Source organism: Lutra lutra, chromosome 6, assembly GCF_902655055.1.
Source record: "Lutra lutra chromosome 6, mLutLut1.2, whole genome shotgun sequence".
Taxonomy (NCBI): domain Eukaryota; kingdom Metazoa; phylum Chordata; class Mammalia; order Carnivora; family Mustelidae; genus Lutra; species Lutra lutra.
The window spans coordinates 59700148-59717436 of record NC_062283.1 but is presented as its reverse complement, the minus strand read 5'-3'; the positions used below and the strand labels follow the sequence as shown (position 1 = coordinate 59717436).

Genomic DNA, 17289 nt, shown 5'->3' with positions numbered 1-17289 from the left:
GTATTTTGGTGGTTATGAGAACTCCTATCTGCTTGTTGTGTCCTGGAGAGGAACTGTCCCCAGATAGGCATGTGTTTGACCTTCGTAAGTTTATTCTGTCTTGGTCCCTATTGTCACCAGCACTTCAGTACTCCCACACACTCATTCCTATAGGGCTGTGGTATACCTTGTTGAGGTCCTGATTTGTACTTCTCTGATGCAACATGATGCTGAATACTTTCTTTAAATGTTTATGAGCCACATGGGTATTTCAGGCACGGGTGTGTGTATGTGTGAATTGCCTGTGTGTGTGGAGTCCCTCTTTAAGCATTTTGGCCAGTTTTAAAAGATGGATTGTCTGTCTTTTTCTTACTGATCTGTAGTAGTTCGTCTTGTGTTTTGGACAGGAGTTGTTTAAGAACTGTATGTGTTGTGAATATCTTCCCCAGGTCTGAGACTTTCCCTTTCACTCTCCTAATGGTATAATTGGATGAACAGATGCTCTTTGTGAAATACGATGTGTCCATCTTTTATTTTATGATAGTGCTTTTTGTGTTCCCCGTAATAAAATTTTTCCTACTTTGGGTTTCTTATGGTGTTTTAAACTGAAGAACCGTGTGGGAGCGATGTTTAAAGAGGGTCCTCTGTACATCTGAGAGGCACCTGGGTGGCTCAGTGGGTTAAGCCTCTGCCTTCGGCTCAGGTCATGGTCTCAGGGTCCTGGGATCGAGCCCTGCATCATTGGCCTCCCTGCTCAGCAGGAAGCCTGCTTCCCTCTCTCTTTCTCTCTCTCTCTCTTGGCCTGCCTCTCTGCCTACTTGTGATCTCTGGTCAAATAAATAAAATCTTTATTTTGAAATGGCCTCTTGGACCAAGATGGTTGATGCATGACGATAAAATAGTTCCCCTTATGAGAGCCCAACCCATCCCTCCAGGACTTGCTCAAATTCCCGTTCCTTCAGTGTGACTGCCAACCAGCTTCCCACTCTGTTCCTTTCAGTAAGCTCTCAGCTAAGTTAATCCCATGTGTTGGTAACTTTTTATAAAGACGATAGGCTGAATTGCATTCTTCCACAATTACCACTCAAAAAGGAGTCAGCTCAGACAGACAACACAGAAATTATACTACATGGACAAAGAGTCATTCACCAGGTATATTTGAAGTCTAAGCTCTTTGAGCTATACACGTGCACAAATGATTTGGTTGGTGGAAATCTCCCCCTCCCCCTCCATAGTCAGACTTTTCAAACTGAAAATAGTGCTAAAGAGGTTTGCATAAGGTGCGTCATGGAAATGCTGAGGCAATTTTGACTTTCACAGTGCAGGAGGCTCCCCTGAAACCCTCCAAAGATTCCTTCCGGTTTCTTACAGCTCTCCTGGGAGAAGTTCCTCTTTCCCTCTTCCCAAACCCAACCTAATGAAAGAATTACTTGACCTGAGACAGATTCACATAGAAACTTCGCAATAAATGTCCCCAAGACTAACCCCTTAGGTCGTCCACTTCACTGTGTTTTTATTTTGTGACTACACAGGATGGTCATTTAACCTTTGCTAAATTTGGCTGGAAATGACTGATGGGATCTGCTTTAAAACACTTAAAAAATAATTTCCATATATATATATATATATATATATATATATATATATATATATATATAAAATTTTTTTTTCCCCCTCATCCGAATTTCCTTAGAACCTGTGTTCTGAAAAGTGAGTAGCTTAGGAAGTCAAACGACCCCCGCAGAAGACTGTGAAGAGGCTCAGCACAAAATGGCTGACGGCTGCGGTTCTCCGCCAGGTCTCAAAAGCTCAGAAAAATATTTCTTCCACTAGAGGGCCGCATTCCTCCACTTCGAAGTCTAATCTTTCATTTGTTGATGAAACACCAAAAACCTCCACAGCAAAGGACAAAGCATTTGCTTACTATACACTCCTCAGATTTTATTTTTAAAAGGAGCCTGAATTTTTTTCTTCTTATGGAAACTCAGGGTTTTACAAGCAACGCTGTCCTCAGTTTCACCTGTACTGTGTCCAGTATGATATTGCTATATTCACAGTATAACGGACTTGAATTTCTGAGTGATCAGTCTGTTTTAAGTTTCTGCCGAAACTAACTGTACACCTTAGTCAAAAACCACAACAATCCTTCCATAAAATGGCTGTGTTATTGTTCTCGCGTGTTTTTCTGAGTCTTGGGTAATGAAAGTATTTCCCTACTCCCTTGTAACTGGCATTTGCATCTAAAGTAATTCATTAACAGGGGCGGGTGTGAGGCCTTGTACAAAGAGCAGAAGGTAATGGTTTTAGAGGTGTATCTTCGGTAATGCACTTCGGGCTACAGAAATAGAAATATCACATGTGACGAAAACAAATGTTTTTGAGCAACATGGCCGTAGCATGAGTAGGATTGATATATGTTGTTGATCTACCCTCCCTTCCTGTTTCAAATATTCAGTTCTGGAGATCTAGCTTCACCCAAATTGTCTATGACGGACACATGCCTCTTCCCTTTATTTAAAAACGAGTGTTCTTGATAGCAAAGATGTTGGCTAGTCATTTATATATTGGCATGAGAAGTTTTGTGCCGTTCCAAAATTCAGCATTACCCATAGTAGAGTGTAATATTATCAGATTATCTGTATTAGTATATGAATGCATTCATAAGCAATGCACATAGTTATGTCTTTAAGCAGCTAATGGCTGAACAATCACTAAATAAAAAACATCCAGAGTTTAAAAGCACAGCTGAAACATTTGTACAAATATACAAAGAGAAAAAACAATCATTCAGACACCGTGAAACTTTTGTAATAAATAGGTTTGCCTGAAATCGGTCTCTGTCACCCTGGACAAGCCTCCCCCGCGAGTCTGGGAAAGTACTCTACGGAAGTGGTGTTCAAAATCTATGGAGGAATATCTTTGGGGCCAAGCTCAGTGTCGCCTCCAGGAATTTTAACAGAGCTATGAAGGATGGACTCAAAATAGTGGCTATACCCAGACTTGTTGAGCCGGATGATGCTGATAATTTTCTAGTCTACATAGGACATGGCTGGATGCTGACAGTCTGAGAGTTAGAGTATATCCTCGAATCTTGAAAATAAATGCTGGTGATCATGCATGTCCTGGGAATGTCGGGATGCAGAGGACTGAGTGAGACCAGATGGGGATATCTCATGCAGTCAAAGTCAAGTTTACTTATGGTCCTACTTAAGTGGCCAGGAAGAAACAACGCACACACGTCAGGACTGGGACTGAAACGGATCACAAACAACACGGGTGCTATTTGTCACTGATGTCTCTGGCTTGGATCAACATGAGAGAATGAAGATACAGATGGTGCTGATATTTTAATAAGAAAATACTACCTTTTTTTTTTTTTCTAGAACCTTCTAAATAATGGATTATTACTCAATGGACATGATATGATCAGGAAACATATCACCTTTTCCTAGCCCTTTTGTCCGAGAGGCTTGATTACAAGGAAGGAATCTCAAACAACCAAACACCCAGGGATTGAAAGGCAATTATTTTTTTTTCGACAAACAACAGAGGAAAAAAAAAAAAGCATGATAAAGAGGAGACAGATATTATCGTTGAGGCGGAGTGGTGAGCTCAGTTGGACACGGAGGGCGGCAGGCCAGGACGCCGGGTCTGGATGATTTTTGGCTTTGGGGAAGTCTTTGGATCCTCTTCTTCTTCTATGTCGCTGTCGCACACGTGCACGACGACACTTGGGGTGGACTCAGTTCCTGCGTGGAGCTCATACTTCTCTCCTGAAAGGCAAGAAAAAGGGGGGTGATAAAGGGGAAGGGAGCTCAAAGCAGATTCTCTGGCAATGTTTGTTCTGGAAGGAAGGACATTTCACAGTGTTTCAGGAAGCCCGGATCTTATCCAGGAATGGCACAGGGCATCGCAAAATGGAGTGAGATTACTCGGTCACTGTATCTGTCTGCACTACACTACACTATCATCTATCTGCGCTGTACTGTACCATCTATCAGCCTGACAAGCCCGCACAGGCCACTCACCCTCCTGCAGCCTCAGTCAGCATCCCCAACCGTAAACTTCCACATAGTCACGACTACAGTCCTCAGGATCGTGGTGATGACAGGGTGGCTCTGACAGCTCGTTCTCCATTTCTCTTCTGTTTCCCATCATCATTGCTGATTGCTGAGTGACCTTGGGCCAACAGCTTCACTTCTTCACCTTGTCGACAGGGCAGTCTCTGAAGTATTCTCCAGCCACACTTTTATAGCAAGAGCTGCCCCAGGATGGGCTAAGGCAGGATCATCACTGGTCTGGGATTTGTGGTGGCTGCTGGGTGACGGGGTTAGAGGACTGTCAAGGTCCCTTCAAGTTCCAAAAGTCTGTCCTTCTTGACTGGCTCATCTTATGGCCAAATGGCTGTTAGCTGGCTGACTTCCTGCCTTTGTTCCCCTTTAGGAGGTATTTACTGAGCATTCCCCACGGTCTGGCCTATTGCCGGGAAAAGGCTACGGGTGCAATAGAAGATCCTGGTGTCTATCGCAAGAGCACAGCCTCGTGGCCGAGTGTGGAAACAAGAAGTACCACAAAATACCACAGTAAGTGCTAGCATGGCTATATATGTCAAGGACTGTGGCACAAAATTTTAAGGAGAAGGTAACACTGAAAGGCTTCCCGGTGGAGGTGACAACTGGCTTAGGTCTAAAAGAAAAGTAGAAGACCTCCAGGTAGTGGGGCAGGAAGAGGGGGCATTCTCCATCTGCGTGCTTTTAAAGATTTTATTTACTTATTTGACAGAGAGAGCACAAGCAGGTAGAGCTGCAGGCAGAGGGAGAGGGAGAAGCAGACGCCCTGCTGAGCTGGGAGCCCCATGCGGACTCAGTTCCAGGACCCTGGGATCATGACCTGAGCCGAAGGCAGGCACTTAACCGGCTGAGCCACCCAGGGGTCCCCATCTGCATGCTATTAACTTCTCAAGTTAACTGTTGACATACTCATCTTAACCTTCTCCTGACATCCCACCTTTCATTCCCCATCTTTCACGAATACGGAAAATCTAAAAGCAGTGTCTCCCGGACATCCTCCTGGTCAGTGGCTTTCCAGATCTCACTAGATCAAGACCTTGTCTCCTAGACCAGGACAGAAGACCCTGCACAATCTCTTACCAGTCACGACAGCCATATCCTCGTACCTACTGATAAAGAGCATTTTCAACTTTAATATTTGTGGACCTGCTCCTGGTCTCCCAGGGAAGCTATCCTTTAACATTTACCAAGGCCAAAATGACCTGGCACAACTTCAAAAGCATGGGCTGTATTTCCACCCTGAGCACGCATGGTAAGTCCGCTTTGTTAAAAAACAAACAAAATCAAAAAGGAACCTTCGAAACATAAACATAAGAAAAACAAAAAACACTTCCCTGATCTCCCTAAGATTAAAGTCAGCCAGCCTTGCACATACTAAATGCTAAAGATAAAGTCTGCGACTATCTGGAATGATTTCCTTTGCTGTGATGCTTTATAACTTTTTTTTTTTTTTAAGATTTTATTTATTTATTTGACAGAGAGAGAGAGAGAGAGAGCAAGCGAGCACACAAGCCGGGGTAGCAGCAGAGGCAGAGGGAGAAGCCAACTCCCTGCTGAGCAGAGAGCCAGATGTGGGACTGGATCCCAGGACCTTGAGATCATGACCCGAGCCGAACGCTTAACTGATTGAGCCACACAGGCATCCCTAAAAAAAATTTTTTTTAAATTTTTATTCTTTAATCCCCTCAGTTTGTGGTACTTGGTTTGTGGCAGGCCCAGCAAACTAATCTAGGCATGGGCCGCTAAGACTGTTCTCCTTCTGTTAAAAGTCAGAGAGGCATTTGTTGGACCACCTTTGACATCTGTTGTATAGAGCAAATGCTTTCCTGGGTGAGGGCAAGGGATAGTTCACAAAAATGGAGGGTTTCAGCTCTGGGATTTCACTGCTTATTGGCAGTAGCCAAGAGGGACAGAACTCGTCGGAGCCATAGAACTAAGGCTCATAAGGACCCTGCAATTTAAAGTCTAGGTCTGGTGAACTTGTAGGTAGAGAGAATTGTGGCAGCAAGTATGAAACCTCTGGCAAACGTGGACCAGTCTGGGTTCAGGAGAGAACAGTGACAAAAGCAGGGGACGTGGAGCAGAACCTGGACAGAACTTAGACACCTGCCTGAGTCCTTGGGGATCCCGTCTGCTTCCCTGCTGGACAGCAGACACAGCCAGCGCTCACTGCCCTGGATCCCCTCTGAAGTCCTTTCTAAGGCCTGTGCTTACAGCTCTGGTGGACCTAGCAGCAGACAGCTCATTCAGTTGCCTTCCCTTCTCTTTTAAAGCAGTTGTCATGTTTACCAAAATCTCTCGGGAAAAGCATGGCTTCAGCTATGGCTCAGGAGCGGAACCTACAGGGAAATGAGCTCTTGCACAAAAGGCACTGGGCCCCAGGATGGGCAGAGACCTGGTGGGTGGCATCGTTGAGCCTCGCTTCTCAAACTCCTGACCCCTTAGTGGTCCTGCTTGTTGAAATCAGGATTTCCTGGGGGTGCGCCTGCGTGTCTCAGTTGGTGGAAGTTCCTATTCTGGATTTCGGCTCAGGTCATGATGTCAGGGTGGTGGGATCGAGCCCCGTATTGGACTCTGCACTGGGCAGGGAGCCTGCTTATGATTCTCTCCCTCTCTTGCTGCTCCTCCTCCCAATCAATCAATCAATCAATCAATTAAAAAAAAAAAAGGAGAGTACTGGGATGAGGATGCAACCCAGGGAATTCTGACTGGGTGACATCACCTTTGGTACCCAGCACCCCTCCCCCGCCCCATCGTGCGCTTCCCTGTGCTTTAGTGTGGCCGGTGTTACAGGGGTCCATGTGGCCTGCAGGAGGCTGCGGTCCCCCAGGGCGCTAGCCTGCACCTAACGTGCCTCCCCGCTTCCTCCATTCTGCATCGTCAATTTCTCATGGGAAACGGCCAACGGCGCAGGTCAAGGGACATCAAGCTCAGGAATGCTGAGGACGCCAAGGGGGAAAGCAGCCAGGGCTCCTCTGTATCAGCGCCAGCAGCAGGATTTCATCGGTGGTCTCCTTTCTCATCTGTTTCTGGGACGGCAACAAGCCCCTCGAAGTGCCACAGCAAACGGTGATGAGTTCCTCCTACCCACGGTTTCCAAAATGCTCTTTCCTTCGGGAATGCTTTGCGATGCTGAAGGAGGGACGTCCTCCCACAAGAGATGGAGAAAGAGAAGAGTCAACACACGGTGAGGTCGTTCTTCTTGTCGCCTACAGGATTTCTTGGAAGGTCTCCGGGTTTAGAGAGGAAGCACCCCTTGAGAAAACCAGAGTGGCTGGGGGAGTCCTGTGCCTGGTCGCCATGCAGGGTGAGGCAGCGCCGGTCTCTGGTCCACAGCAGAGAATCTGCCATCATCCATCGAGTGAGCAGAGAGTGGGGTTGGGGGGCGGGTGGCAGGGACCCCACCAGGGGGCTGACCCAACACATGCCTCTTTCCTCATGTGTCTGCAAGCAGCTAGCTGCTACCTTGATATACATCTGTGCATATATAATATACACACACACACGTATGTGCATATATAATATACACACACATGTATGTGTATATGTATATTTATATTTATGTTTCTATTACAGTAAAATATACATAATGAAGCTAGCCTTTTAGTTAAGCCATTTGTTTGCCCTGGCTTTGATAAAGAACACTGCCTTAAAGACACCTCGAGTTGCAATGTGTTTACCAATTCAAGCCCGAGTGCTCTCCTCTCAGGCAGGTGTGTGGGTGTTGTGGGGGGGCACTCAGGATGGGACAGGAAAGCCCAGGGCTCTGCTCCGTGCTGGGCAACCCTCATGTCGTCGAGCCCGTCGAGCTAACAAAGTCAGGCTGCTTGGTAGTACAGATGCTTTATTGCTGTGATCCCATTAACTCTGACATTTCACTGTTCTATTTTTGGAAACTTTCTTACTATCAAAATCCAGCAAAGCTTAACAGCTGCTAAGAGCCCCACAGACTAAAAAGAAATCGCTTTGGTGTGGCTGGATTGAATTTTTCTTTTTTTGGCCTCTCTTTCCCTTTGGGCTTCAGCTAATTCCTCTACCACGAGGGCTGACATCAATGCTGTCTCCCTGCGGGGTGACCAACTGGGCTTGGCAGGGGACAAGGAGCCCCCGGGGCCCTGTCCACTCTGGGTGGGCCGGGGCTGCCACACCACACAGAGCATGGCCAGTGGAGCATTTCTTTGGAAGGACAAGCAGAGGGTCACCCATCACACTCCCAATCCTCACATCTGTATTCAAACCCTCCTCCACGTCCTGATTCCCGCAAGTCTGGAGGAAGTGGAGGTGTCCACGGGCTGCCTCCTGCTCTCAGGAGGGAGAAGGGCACATCCCTGTTCTGAGCAGGGGGCTGGGGAGCAAGGCGACGTGTGTGGGTGACTGCTGGTCTGAGTACCCCCAGAGGTTCCTCATCATGCTGCCACCTTTGGCTTGTGGGGCAGAAGTTGGCCCCTTCTTGAGTTCTCTCGAAATAATCAGCGTGATTATGCACAGTGTCTCTAAAAAATCAACATAATGAGATGAGGTAAGGGCAGGGAGATGTTACAAAGCTATATTTATGAACATGACAGCAGAGCCGAGATGGTTCAGATTCTTGATCAGAGAACTCTTGAGATGTAAGGCAAGGGAAACCCTTCTGTCCCTGGAGTGCCTCCTTGGGCAGGTCCTCATGTGAGGACCTCCAGGACATCTCCAGGAGATGGAACCCCCATCCCAGAGGCTTTCAAAAGACTGAAGAGTTGAGCAGGCATGAGGTGTGGGTTTGCTTTAGGCCTCGCATAGCTGCCATTCTTCTCTGCAGAGTGTCTCTCTGGAGCATCGTGAGTTCTCAATGTCTGTCTCTATGAGATGCTATGTCCTCAGCCTGAACTCACACCTGCATTTGGCCTTCTATGGACATCTCTCCAAACATCTCTCACTCTTCTCCAAACTCACACAGCCAAAGCAGAATTAGTTATGTTCCTGTCCATCTATGTTTCCTTTCCAGCTATCACATTTCTCTGGGAGGTTTCATCCTCTAGGTGCCATCCACAGACTTGGTCGTCCTAGAAGCTTCTCTGCCTTTCATCCATGGTTGTCAAACTGTCCCTGAGCATCATTCAGTACCACTTTGAAATATTTCTCCATAGACTCCCTCACTACCACCTACTTGTAATGCCTCCATTCTCTCTCACTCTGGGAATCTCAGCTGGTATTCCCACCCCAGGAACTAAGCTTCTCTGTCAGAATAAGCTTCCTACAACAACATTTGGGAACGTCACCTTATCGCGTACTAGCGATGTGATGTTGAGAGACACAGAACATTCTAGGACTCCGTTTTCCTCATCAGAAAAATGGGAATAACAACCACATGGATGCTACGAAATAAAGAAATATTTGTCAGATTCTTAAGAAAGCCATCCTGAGATGCACGTCATGATTATTTAAGGCGATGTGGTGGTCAGTGTTACAGTTGCCCAAAATAATTTCCTGTTTTCAATATGATGAACTCATCTAGTCACACCACAGAGCAGTTAAAGAATTAAGCAGGGGAATTTATGCCACAGAGCTTCTACTCAGTCGAGTCGCTGCTGTAAACAGCGAGAAGGGGTGGATGGTGACATGCCGAGTCCTCCAGTTCAAATGAACAGGGGAGCGTCATAAACTCCAACCCTCACGATGGAATGACCCTCGCTCTCTTCACTACTGCCCACCCCCAACCACTGGTAAATTCCTCTCCTTTTTCCTCTCTCCCCACCTTTTCCACGTTTGTGTTCCCATGAGAAGGGACCAAATCTTAAGTTGATTTTAAACGAGATCTCTTTCTTTTTCTGAATCACTTGTTATAATGCCTAATTATATCACCTTTTACATTATACATTAGTTATTTCATCTAGTGGTGTTTTATATTCCAAGCTGCTGAAATGGCGGTTTTGGTGATGGCTGCACTTTGACGCACAAGTAAATGCTCAATAAATACATGACTGATTTATGAAAGGCACCAACCTTAGCCGTTTACTTGTTTTACTCGTCCAATGTCCAGTACGTACTCACACGTGAATTTTTCTCCTGGTGTTTAACATGTGTAAGTTTTGGATTTTCAGCGAGGCTGAAAACCAAGAAAGGACACGTATTTACCCTATTGTCAGTGTGCTGGCAGTGTGAGGACACAGGACGTGTTGTGGAAACTTGCCATCTGCTTTAAACTTCACAACGACTATTTCCCACACTCTTACTAAATGCCAGACACAGCTCGAAGTACTTCCCTTCAATTGGATATTTAGTGGTGATAACAGCTCTGGACTGTGGGTGGTATCCTTTCTAGTTGATGCAAAAGGAAACTGAATCACAGAGGAAGTAAATGGCAGAGGGAGGATTCAAACTCGGGCCCCGTCAGACCTCAGTGAATGTGCTCATAATCACTCTCGGGCGCTGCCCGTCCTGACTCCCACGGGGTCATCTTTGACAAGAGACACTCCCAAAAGGGAGCTGGGTTTAACTTATACTTTTATTTTTTTTTTGAAGATTTTATTTATTTATTTATTTGACAGACAGAGATCACAAGTAGGCAGAGAGGCAGGCAGAGAGAGAGAGAACAGGGGAAGCAGGCTCCCCGCAGAGCAGAGAGCCCGATTCGGGGCCGGATCCCTGGACCCTGAGATCATGACCTGAGCCGAAGGCAGCGGCTTAACCCACTGAGCCACCCAGGCGCCCCTAACTTATACTTTTAATATACTCATAAGGCACAAAACTTCTATTTTAGTGAACATTTGTTCTCTAGCTGAAGAGGAACATCTTGTATCTTTTTCTTTTGGCCCATTGGTAGTTATTCGAGGCATGGTCTCCTTGACAATGACTCTTCTCAAAAGATAACACTAATCAGTTTTGAAAAGAAAGGGGTATATATTATAAAATGATTTGACTTACATCTATTACCATAGCTTGGGACTCTGGAAGAAACTTTTCTATGTTTCCTTCTGGCTCTAATTTTATTATCTCTCATACTGAAGGTGAATTCTCAATAGGCATGTTTGGGTCTTAGGAGACTGTGTTTCACAGGGACGGTCATAACATTACTCCTCAGTAACTTTGCCAATTCTTCATGGAGGACTGTTTCCACTGTGTTCCCGCCCCTCAAATCTGGACAGGCCTTTCCGACTGCCTCGACTAACATGCTGTGGCAGAAGTAACCAGTGTGAATTCTGAGTTAAGTCGCAAAAACACACGCACTTCAACCTTGCTCTGTCAGGAGGCCATTCCAAAACCTTGCGTCCATGTTGTAAGGAAGCGCAAGCAGCCCATGAAGAGGCTCACACGAGGAGAAACCAGAGTCCTTCACCTATAGCCTGTCTGAGCTTTCAGCCAGCAGCACACTGACGCGCCAACCACGTGAGGAAACCATCTTGAAAGTCCCCAGCCATGTTGCATGGAGCAGAGATGAGCTGTCCCCCTGAGCCCTAAATAGATTTGTGAGCAAAAAAAAAAAAAAAGATTGTTGATGTTCCAAGACCTTCATGTAGGGATAGTCTGTTATGTGGCAATTGATAAGTCCCGGGTCACGCAAGTTTTCTCTTTCAGAAGCAAGCTAAGCCACTACAGTTGAACCGAAATGAATTGCTTGTGCTTTATCCTCTTTTTTCTGCTCGCCTGCTATATTAGACTGGATACTACACCAGTCTCCGTCCTTCCTTCCTTAGGGAGGAAGCTCCATGAGCAAACCACTTGGGACCTCTCTCTGTGGCCGCTTTCTTACTCCTCTCCAGCGGAAGCAGAGTGGGAGGGAGAAGAACTGAGGTGCTCCGCTCACCCAATCCACTTTGCTCTCTGGACCATCCCTGCCTGCTCTCGGCCATGTGCTGAGGCCAGCGCAGGAGACCCCGTTCCTAGGGGGCAGTCCGCAGGCAGGCAGGGGGAGTCCCACTGCTCGGCTCTGGATTTCAGCCTTGGGAAGCGCTTGCTGGTGCTCAGCTCAGCCACATTCTGGGCTTCGGCACCGCCTCAGACACAAGAGCTGGCATGACTCATCTCCTCTGTCTTAGTCTTTTTTTTTTTTTTTTTTTAATCTTTTATTTTTTTTTTAAAGATTTTATTTATTTATTTGACAGAGAGAGATCACAAGTAGGCAGAGAGGCAGGCAGAGAGAGAGGAAGGGAAACAGGCTCCCCGCTGAGCAGAGAGCCCGACATGGGACTCGATCCCAGGACCCTGAGATCATGACCTGAGCCGAAGGCAGCGGCTTAACCCACTGAGCCACCCAGGCACCCCTCCTCTGTCTTAGTCTTATCCAACCCTCAGTGAGTTCTGAACCCAGCAGGGGAAAAGAAGGCCTCTGTTATTAATCTGTACTGAATTTTAAGAGTGGATGATGGCTTATCAACGCAAGTGAAGCACATTTTCAACAGAACCGTTGAACACAGAACCATGCTGGGCTGTGTGCCACACACTGAACTTGATTTAAATTAAGAGCCCTTTATATTTGATGATAAGGAAGGGAAATTCCAATATTAAAGTGATTTCTGGCTTCTCACAGTTAGAAGGCACTACAAACCCCTTTCCTCCGTACTTTATTGTGAATGTGCTATTTTCAAGAGGAACAAGGGAGCATCTCTCCTGATCGATGGAACAAAACCACAGAATTTCTAGGAGTTAGTTTTACTGAGCATGCTGCCTGTTCATGGGATTGCAAACAGGGACTGAGGGAAGAGTGTATGTAATCTGAAATGTGCTTGAAAGGCATTCACACTTAGATTTCCTTTCCTTTCATGTATTAGGTTTAGGACTTGAATTTGGCAGGGTAGGGAGGGCAAGCAAGGCTGCCAGCTCCGCTCTACCACTCCCATGTCAACAGCAGAGACAGAGGTGTCTGGCCCTGAGGGGGCTCTCAGAGGACTGGGACAGGGGTGGGGTCAGTGGAGCTGGGAGGGAGTTGGGGGTTGGGGGTGGTAGGATTGCTGATGGCAGGAAGCAGCGGTGCAGTGTGGTGACTTACACTTCCTTTCTTCCTCCCAGACCTTGGCGGGTGTCTGAAGTCACCACGTCTTTTAAGCCTCTCTCAGTCTGGAAGGGCTGATGCTGGTTTGCTTTGGGGCCTAAAGTGCTCCCCAAGAAAAGGAGGCATTATGGTGAAAAACATCTGCAAGTTTCCAAAAGCTGTACGACCACGCCCATACATGATTTAACAGTATTTTTAAGTTATCTACCAGCAAGCTCTTTTCCCCTATTAGGGGAATAATAATTCCCCTATTATTTCAAAGGGGAGGAAAGAAAGCATGTGTGTATGGGGAAGGAGTAGGAGTGGTGGTGGTGATACTTCTCTGGACTGCTCCCCTCTCTCACCTCTCTTTTCTCCACCCCACACTGGCACCTCTGACCTCTTCCCAGGCACTCCTTGACTCTATGTCTTTCTCACATTCAAGATCCACCTGATAAATGGCGCAGAAGCATAATTAGTGTGGTTCTCAAACAAGGGTGCTTAGCTCCCAGTGGTGTCTGGAAATGCAATAAGGATTTTTTTTTTAATTTTCATTTTTTGGTTTTCACAGGGACTGGGTTGTGTGTGGATACTGGCATTTGGCAGGTGATGCCCAAAGATGCTAAATGGACTGCAGTGTGTAGGACTGTCAGTTCCAAAATATCACAGCTTTTGCCCTGAGAAACCCTGCGCTAAGAGCTTAACATAGGCACATTTACACTTTAACCAAAGACTAAGATATGGCTTAAAAATCAAGTGACCAAAAATAGGTACCACACTGAGCATTCACCATGTCCTGCGCTGGACACAGATTCATACAGGATATCTCATCTGATACCGGCAACAATCTGATTTTACTGTTGAGGAGGCACAGAGGGATTCAGAGAGTGTTTCCAGGTCACACAGCTAATAAGAGGTGGTGCCTGGATTCAAACTCACATCCCAAGTTTTAGTCATCACCGTAAAGCAAGAGAAATATTTCTTCATGTTGGAACTTCATGGACGGCTACAAAAGAGAAAAGGAGAGACCCCAGGGCAGAGGGGCTTAAACTGGTGGCATGTATAGTCACAAGTGCCTATTCACAAGCTCAACCTGGGAGTTGAGAAAGAACTAACTTTCTAAATAAGAGTGAAAAGCGGATTCTCCATTAAAACCAGTATTCCAGGGCGCCTGGGTGGCTCAGTGGGTTAAGCCGCTGCCTTCGGCTCAGGTCATGATCTCAGGGTCCTGGGATCGAGGCCCGCATCGGGCTCTCTGCTCAGCAGGGAGCCTGCTTCCCTCTCTCTCTCTCTCTCTCTGCCTGCCTCTCTGTCTACTTGTGATCTCTCTCTGTCAAATAAATAAATAAAATCTTTAAAAAAAAAAAACAAAAAAAAACAGTATTCCAGGGAGGAAGAAACATTCCAGAGAGAGAGAAGTCCTTTGCACATTTCTTCTCTCCCATACCTTTGTGGTTCCATGAGCTCACGTCTCATTTTGATCGACCTCAGAGAAAAGTGCTGTGGGTGGTTTTGAGGGTGGGGCCCAATCACTGAATGGCAACTCTGTCCCTTGTCCTTGGCGCAGCCGCTGCTTCTGTCAAAGAATGCCCTCTCAGCTTGGGAGGAAAGACTATAAAGCAAAGCACAGACCACCCCAAGCCCATGTAATGTTCAGAGAACAAGCCCAGTTAAATCACCAGCACCTCCACCACAAAGGACAGGCATATCGTTCTCGCCAGCTGGTAGATACTACTCCAAGGGCTTTCCATACCTTAATTCAAATACTGGCATGGGAAACATCTCTCAGCGGATGTCCTGCCAAATGATACTGCTCAGAGCAGAATGTTCATTGCACCCACCATGGATCTGGTAGTTCCTACGTGCCAGGCACTGGGCTGAGTACCCCATGTATATTAATTATTCCATCTTCATGATGACCTTGCTAATTGTCAAAAATCACCATTAAAAAAAATATGGTCTGCGGTCACCTCAGACAAGTGGAGCTAGGACTCCGGTTGAGGAATGGTGAGGCCAAAGTGTGACCTCCATATTGCCTCTGCCATTTAGGATTATGGCAGATTAGGATATGGGGCAGGCAAGACATCAGGGCGGCACACAGGCTTCTCTGGCTCAGCGGGTCTGGCACGAGCTCATGTCAGGAAACTATTCTCCACATACTCGATGGGGGTTCTTCCTCCTTACCGCCCATCCTCAGTCCCGACCCACATCAAAGTAGGAAAACAGAAAGGGTCCTTGGTAAACTGGTGTGGGGGGAGGAGATGGAGAGATGCGTGAAGGAAAAGAGAATATTTCTATCATTTTGTTAGAAGAGGTGTTCTATTTTATTTTTATTTATTTATTTATTTTTTAAAGATTTATTTATTTGACAGACAGAGATCACAAGTAGGCAGAGAGGCAGGCAGAGAGAGAGGAGGAAGAAGGCTCCCTGCTGAGCAGAGAGCCCGATGTGGGGCTCGATCCCAGGACTCTGGGATCATGACCTGAGCCAAAGGCAGAGGCTTTAACCCACTGAGCCACCCAGGCGCCCCGAGGTGTTCTATTTTAATAAAGGAAAGTTTGTTTATCTTTTGGGGGTTTCCCCTGTAAGATGGCCTGAGGGGGGCCATAGGTCTTCATTCCCTCCTGAGTCATTTAGGACCTAAAGTACTTCATGGGGACAACTGACTGACTGAGGACCCAAATTCACAGCTGAGACAAGGAAGTGGAACCCTCCAGGGAAGGTATGGACCAAGGAGACTTGGGAAAGCCATGCAGGAAGGAGAGTTGGGAAGATAAAGGGAGACTGAGAAAATGGGTTCTCTGATGCCTGTGACGTGGGGCTCATTCACACAGGTGACAGAAAAGAAGCAACATAAGGAGAGAAAACGCTGCTTGGTCAGAGAGGTGTGAGGTTTTCCTCTCTGGAAATGACCATCCTGTTTGAGCTTTTCTGATATTAGGGGCCTGGCCATGTGTCTTTCCTATTATTCTACTACATGCATACCATGTGAAAGAAGAGAAAGAAGTCTTCCATATTGCTACTCAACACTGATTAAAAATAATTGTGGAGTATATGCTGAGAAGAAAAGCTTTTCAGACATTTTTTTCCAGGGAAAATTCTTAAATCATAGGTTTTTGTTTCTTTTTGTTTTTAAGTACACACCATGCCCAGGGTGGAGCCCAACCTGGGACTTGAACTCATGACCCTGAGATGAAGACCTGAGCTGAGATTAGGAGTCAGACATTTAACCAACTGAGCCACCCATGTCCCCTCCAGGGAAAATCCTTCGAAAGGAAATGGAAAATTCTGAGCACGTGGTCCAGAATCACAAATCTGCATGCTTCGGGTGGGAAAGGACGGAAGACACCGCGTGAGTGAGAACACTGGAGCCTGACTGTTTTGTTTGCTTTTCATATCCGTGATCAGAAAATAGCAGTTGTTGAACAAGGACTGAAGCTTATATAATAGTCATACCACATGCGCCCAAAATATATTCATCTATATTTAAAAAATGGAATTTTCTCTACCTTTGATTCAATGAGCCTGGAATAGAAACTGTTTCTTCCTTGTAAGTTACATGAATTAATGAAATATATTTTCCATGCAGAGGAAATGCTGTGCACTAGGTAACAAACTAACAAAACTGCTTTACTATGGCATGTTTTGATGGAGAAGAATTTGGAAAAAAAAAAAAAAAGGCTAAATATAGCAGATGTACGCAACTTGAAACTTGGGCACCATTTTAAGCCCTCCTCTGCAGTTAACTAAAATTGATCTCCCTAACAAGAGCTAAAAATAGAGGGAGGAAAAAAAGGAATAGACGGTGACTTTTCATATCATTCCCTGCAGGCATTTTTCAGGGACAATGAACATGACCTTCCAGAGCCAGCCTAGAGAGCCTAGAGAATAAAGGCTGGCATTTCACATCCCACCTCGGATTTACCACGCATTTAGTACATTATAACATCTTTGTGTTTCCATTTTGGCTGATTGGTAGAGATAAGCTGTCTTGCTGGGCTGGGTTTTTGTTTTTCCTGTTTTGCTTTATATCTGAAAAGACGATAGCACCATACTTTTTCTGGATTCAGGAGTAACAGCTGTAGAATAAACCAAAATAAATATTCGATTCGTCCTCCACTTGGTCAAAGCCCATCTTCTTTTGACTTGATGATTGTTAGATGATGGGCTTCTCTAAATTTACCAGGAGGACTAATGGCAATGTAGGAAGCCTTTGTTTTACCGAGGCTGGTATCTGTCCTTTAAGCAGAGCAGAAGGCAAATTCTGATCCCTGTGTCCCACAGGGCAGCAGAGA

The 17289-nt window shown here is 46.0% G+C and overlaps 1 protein-coding gene across 3 annotated transcripts in view; it reads right to left on the bottom strand.

The window, feature by feature from the left end:
- Positions 1–1653: 1653 nt before the first annotated feature.
- RCAN2 (regulator of calcineurin 2) overlaps positions 1654–17289 on the bottom strand; it is a 268960-nt gene continuing 253324 nt past the window's right edge. For all 3 annotated transcript variants that reach the window (XM_047733367.1, XM_047733366.1, XM_047733368.1), the window contains one exon: positions 1654–3752. In XM_047733367.1, the coding sequence (XP_047589323.1) occupies positions 3592–3752 (161 nt within the window). In that variant the 3' untranslated portion in view covers positions 1654–3591. The remainder of the gene's footprint in view (positions 3753–17289) is intronic.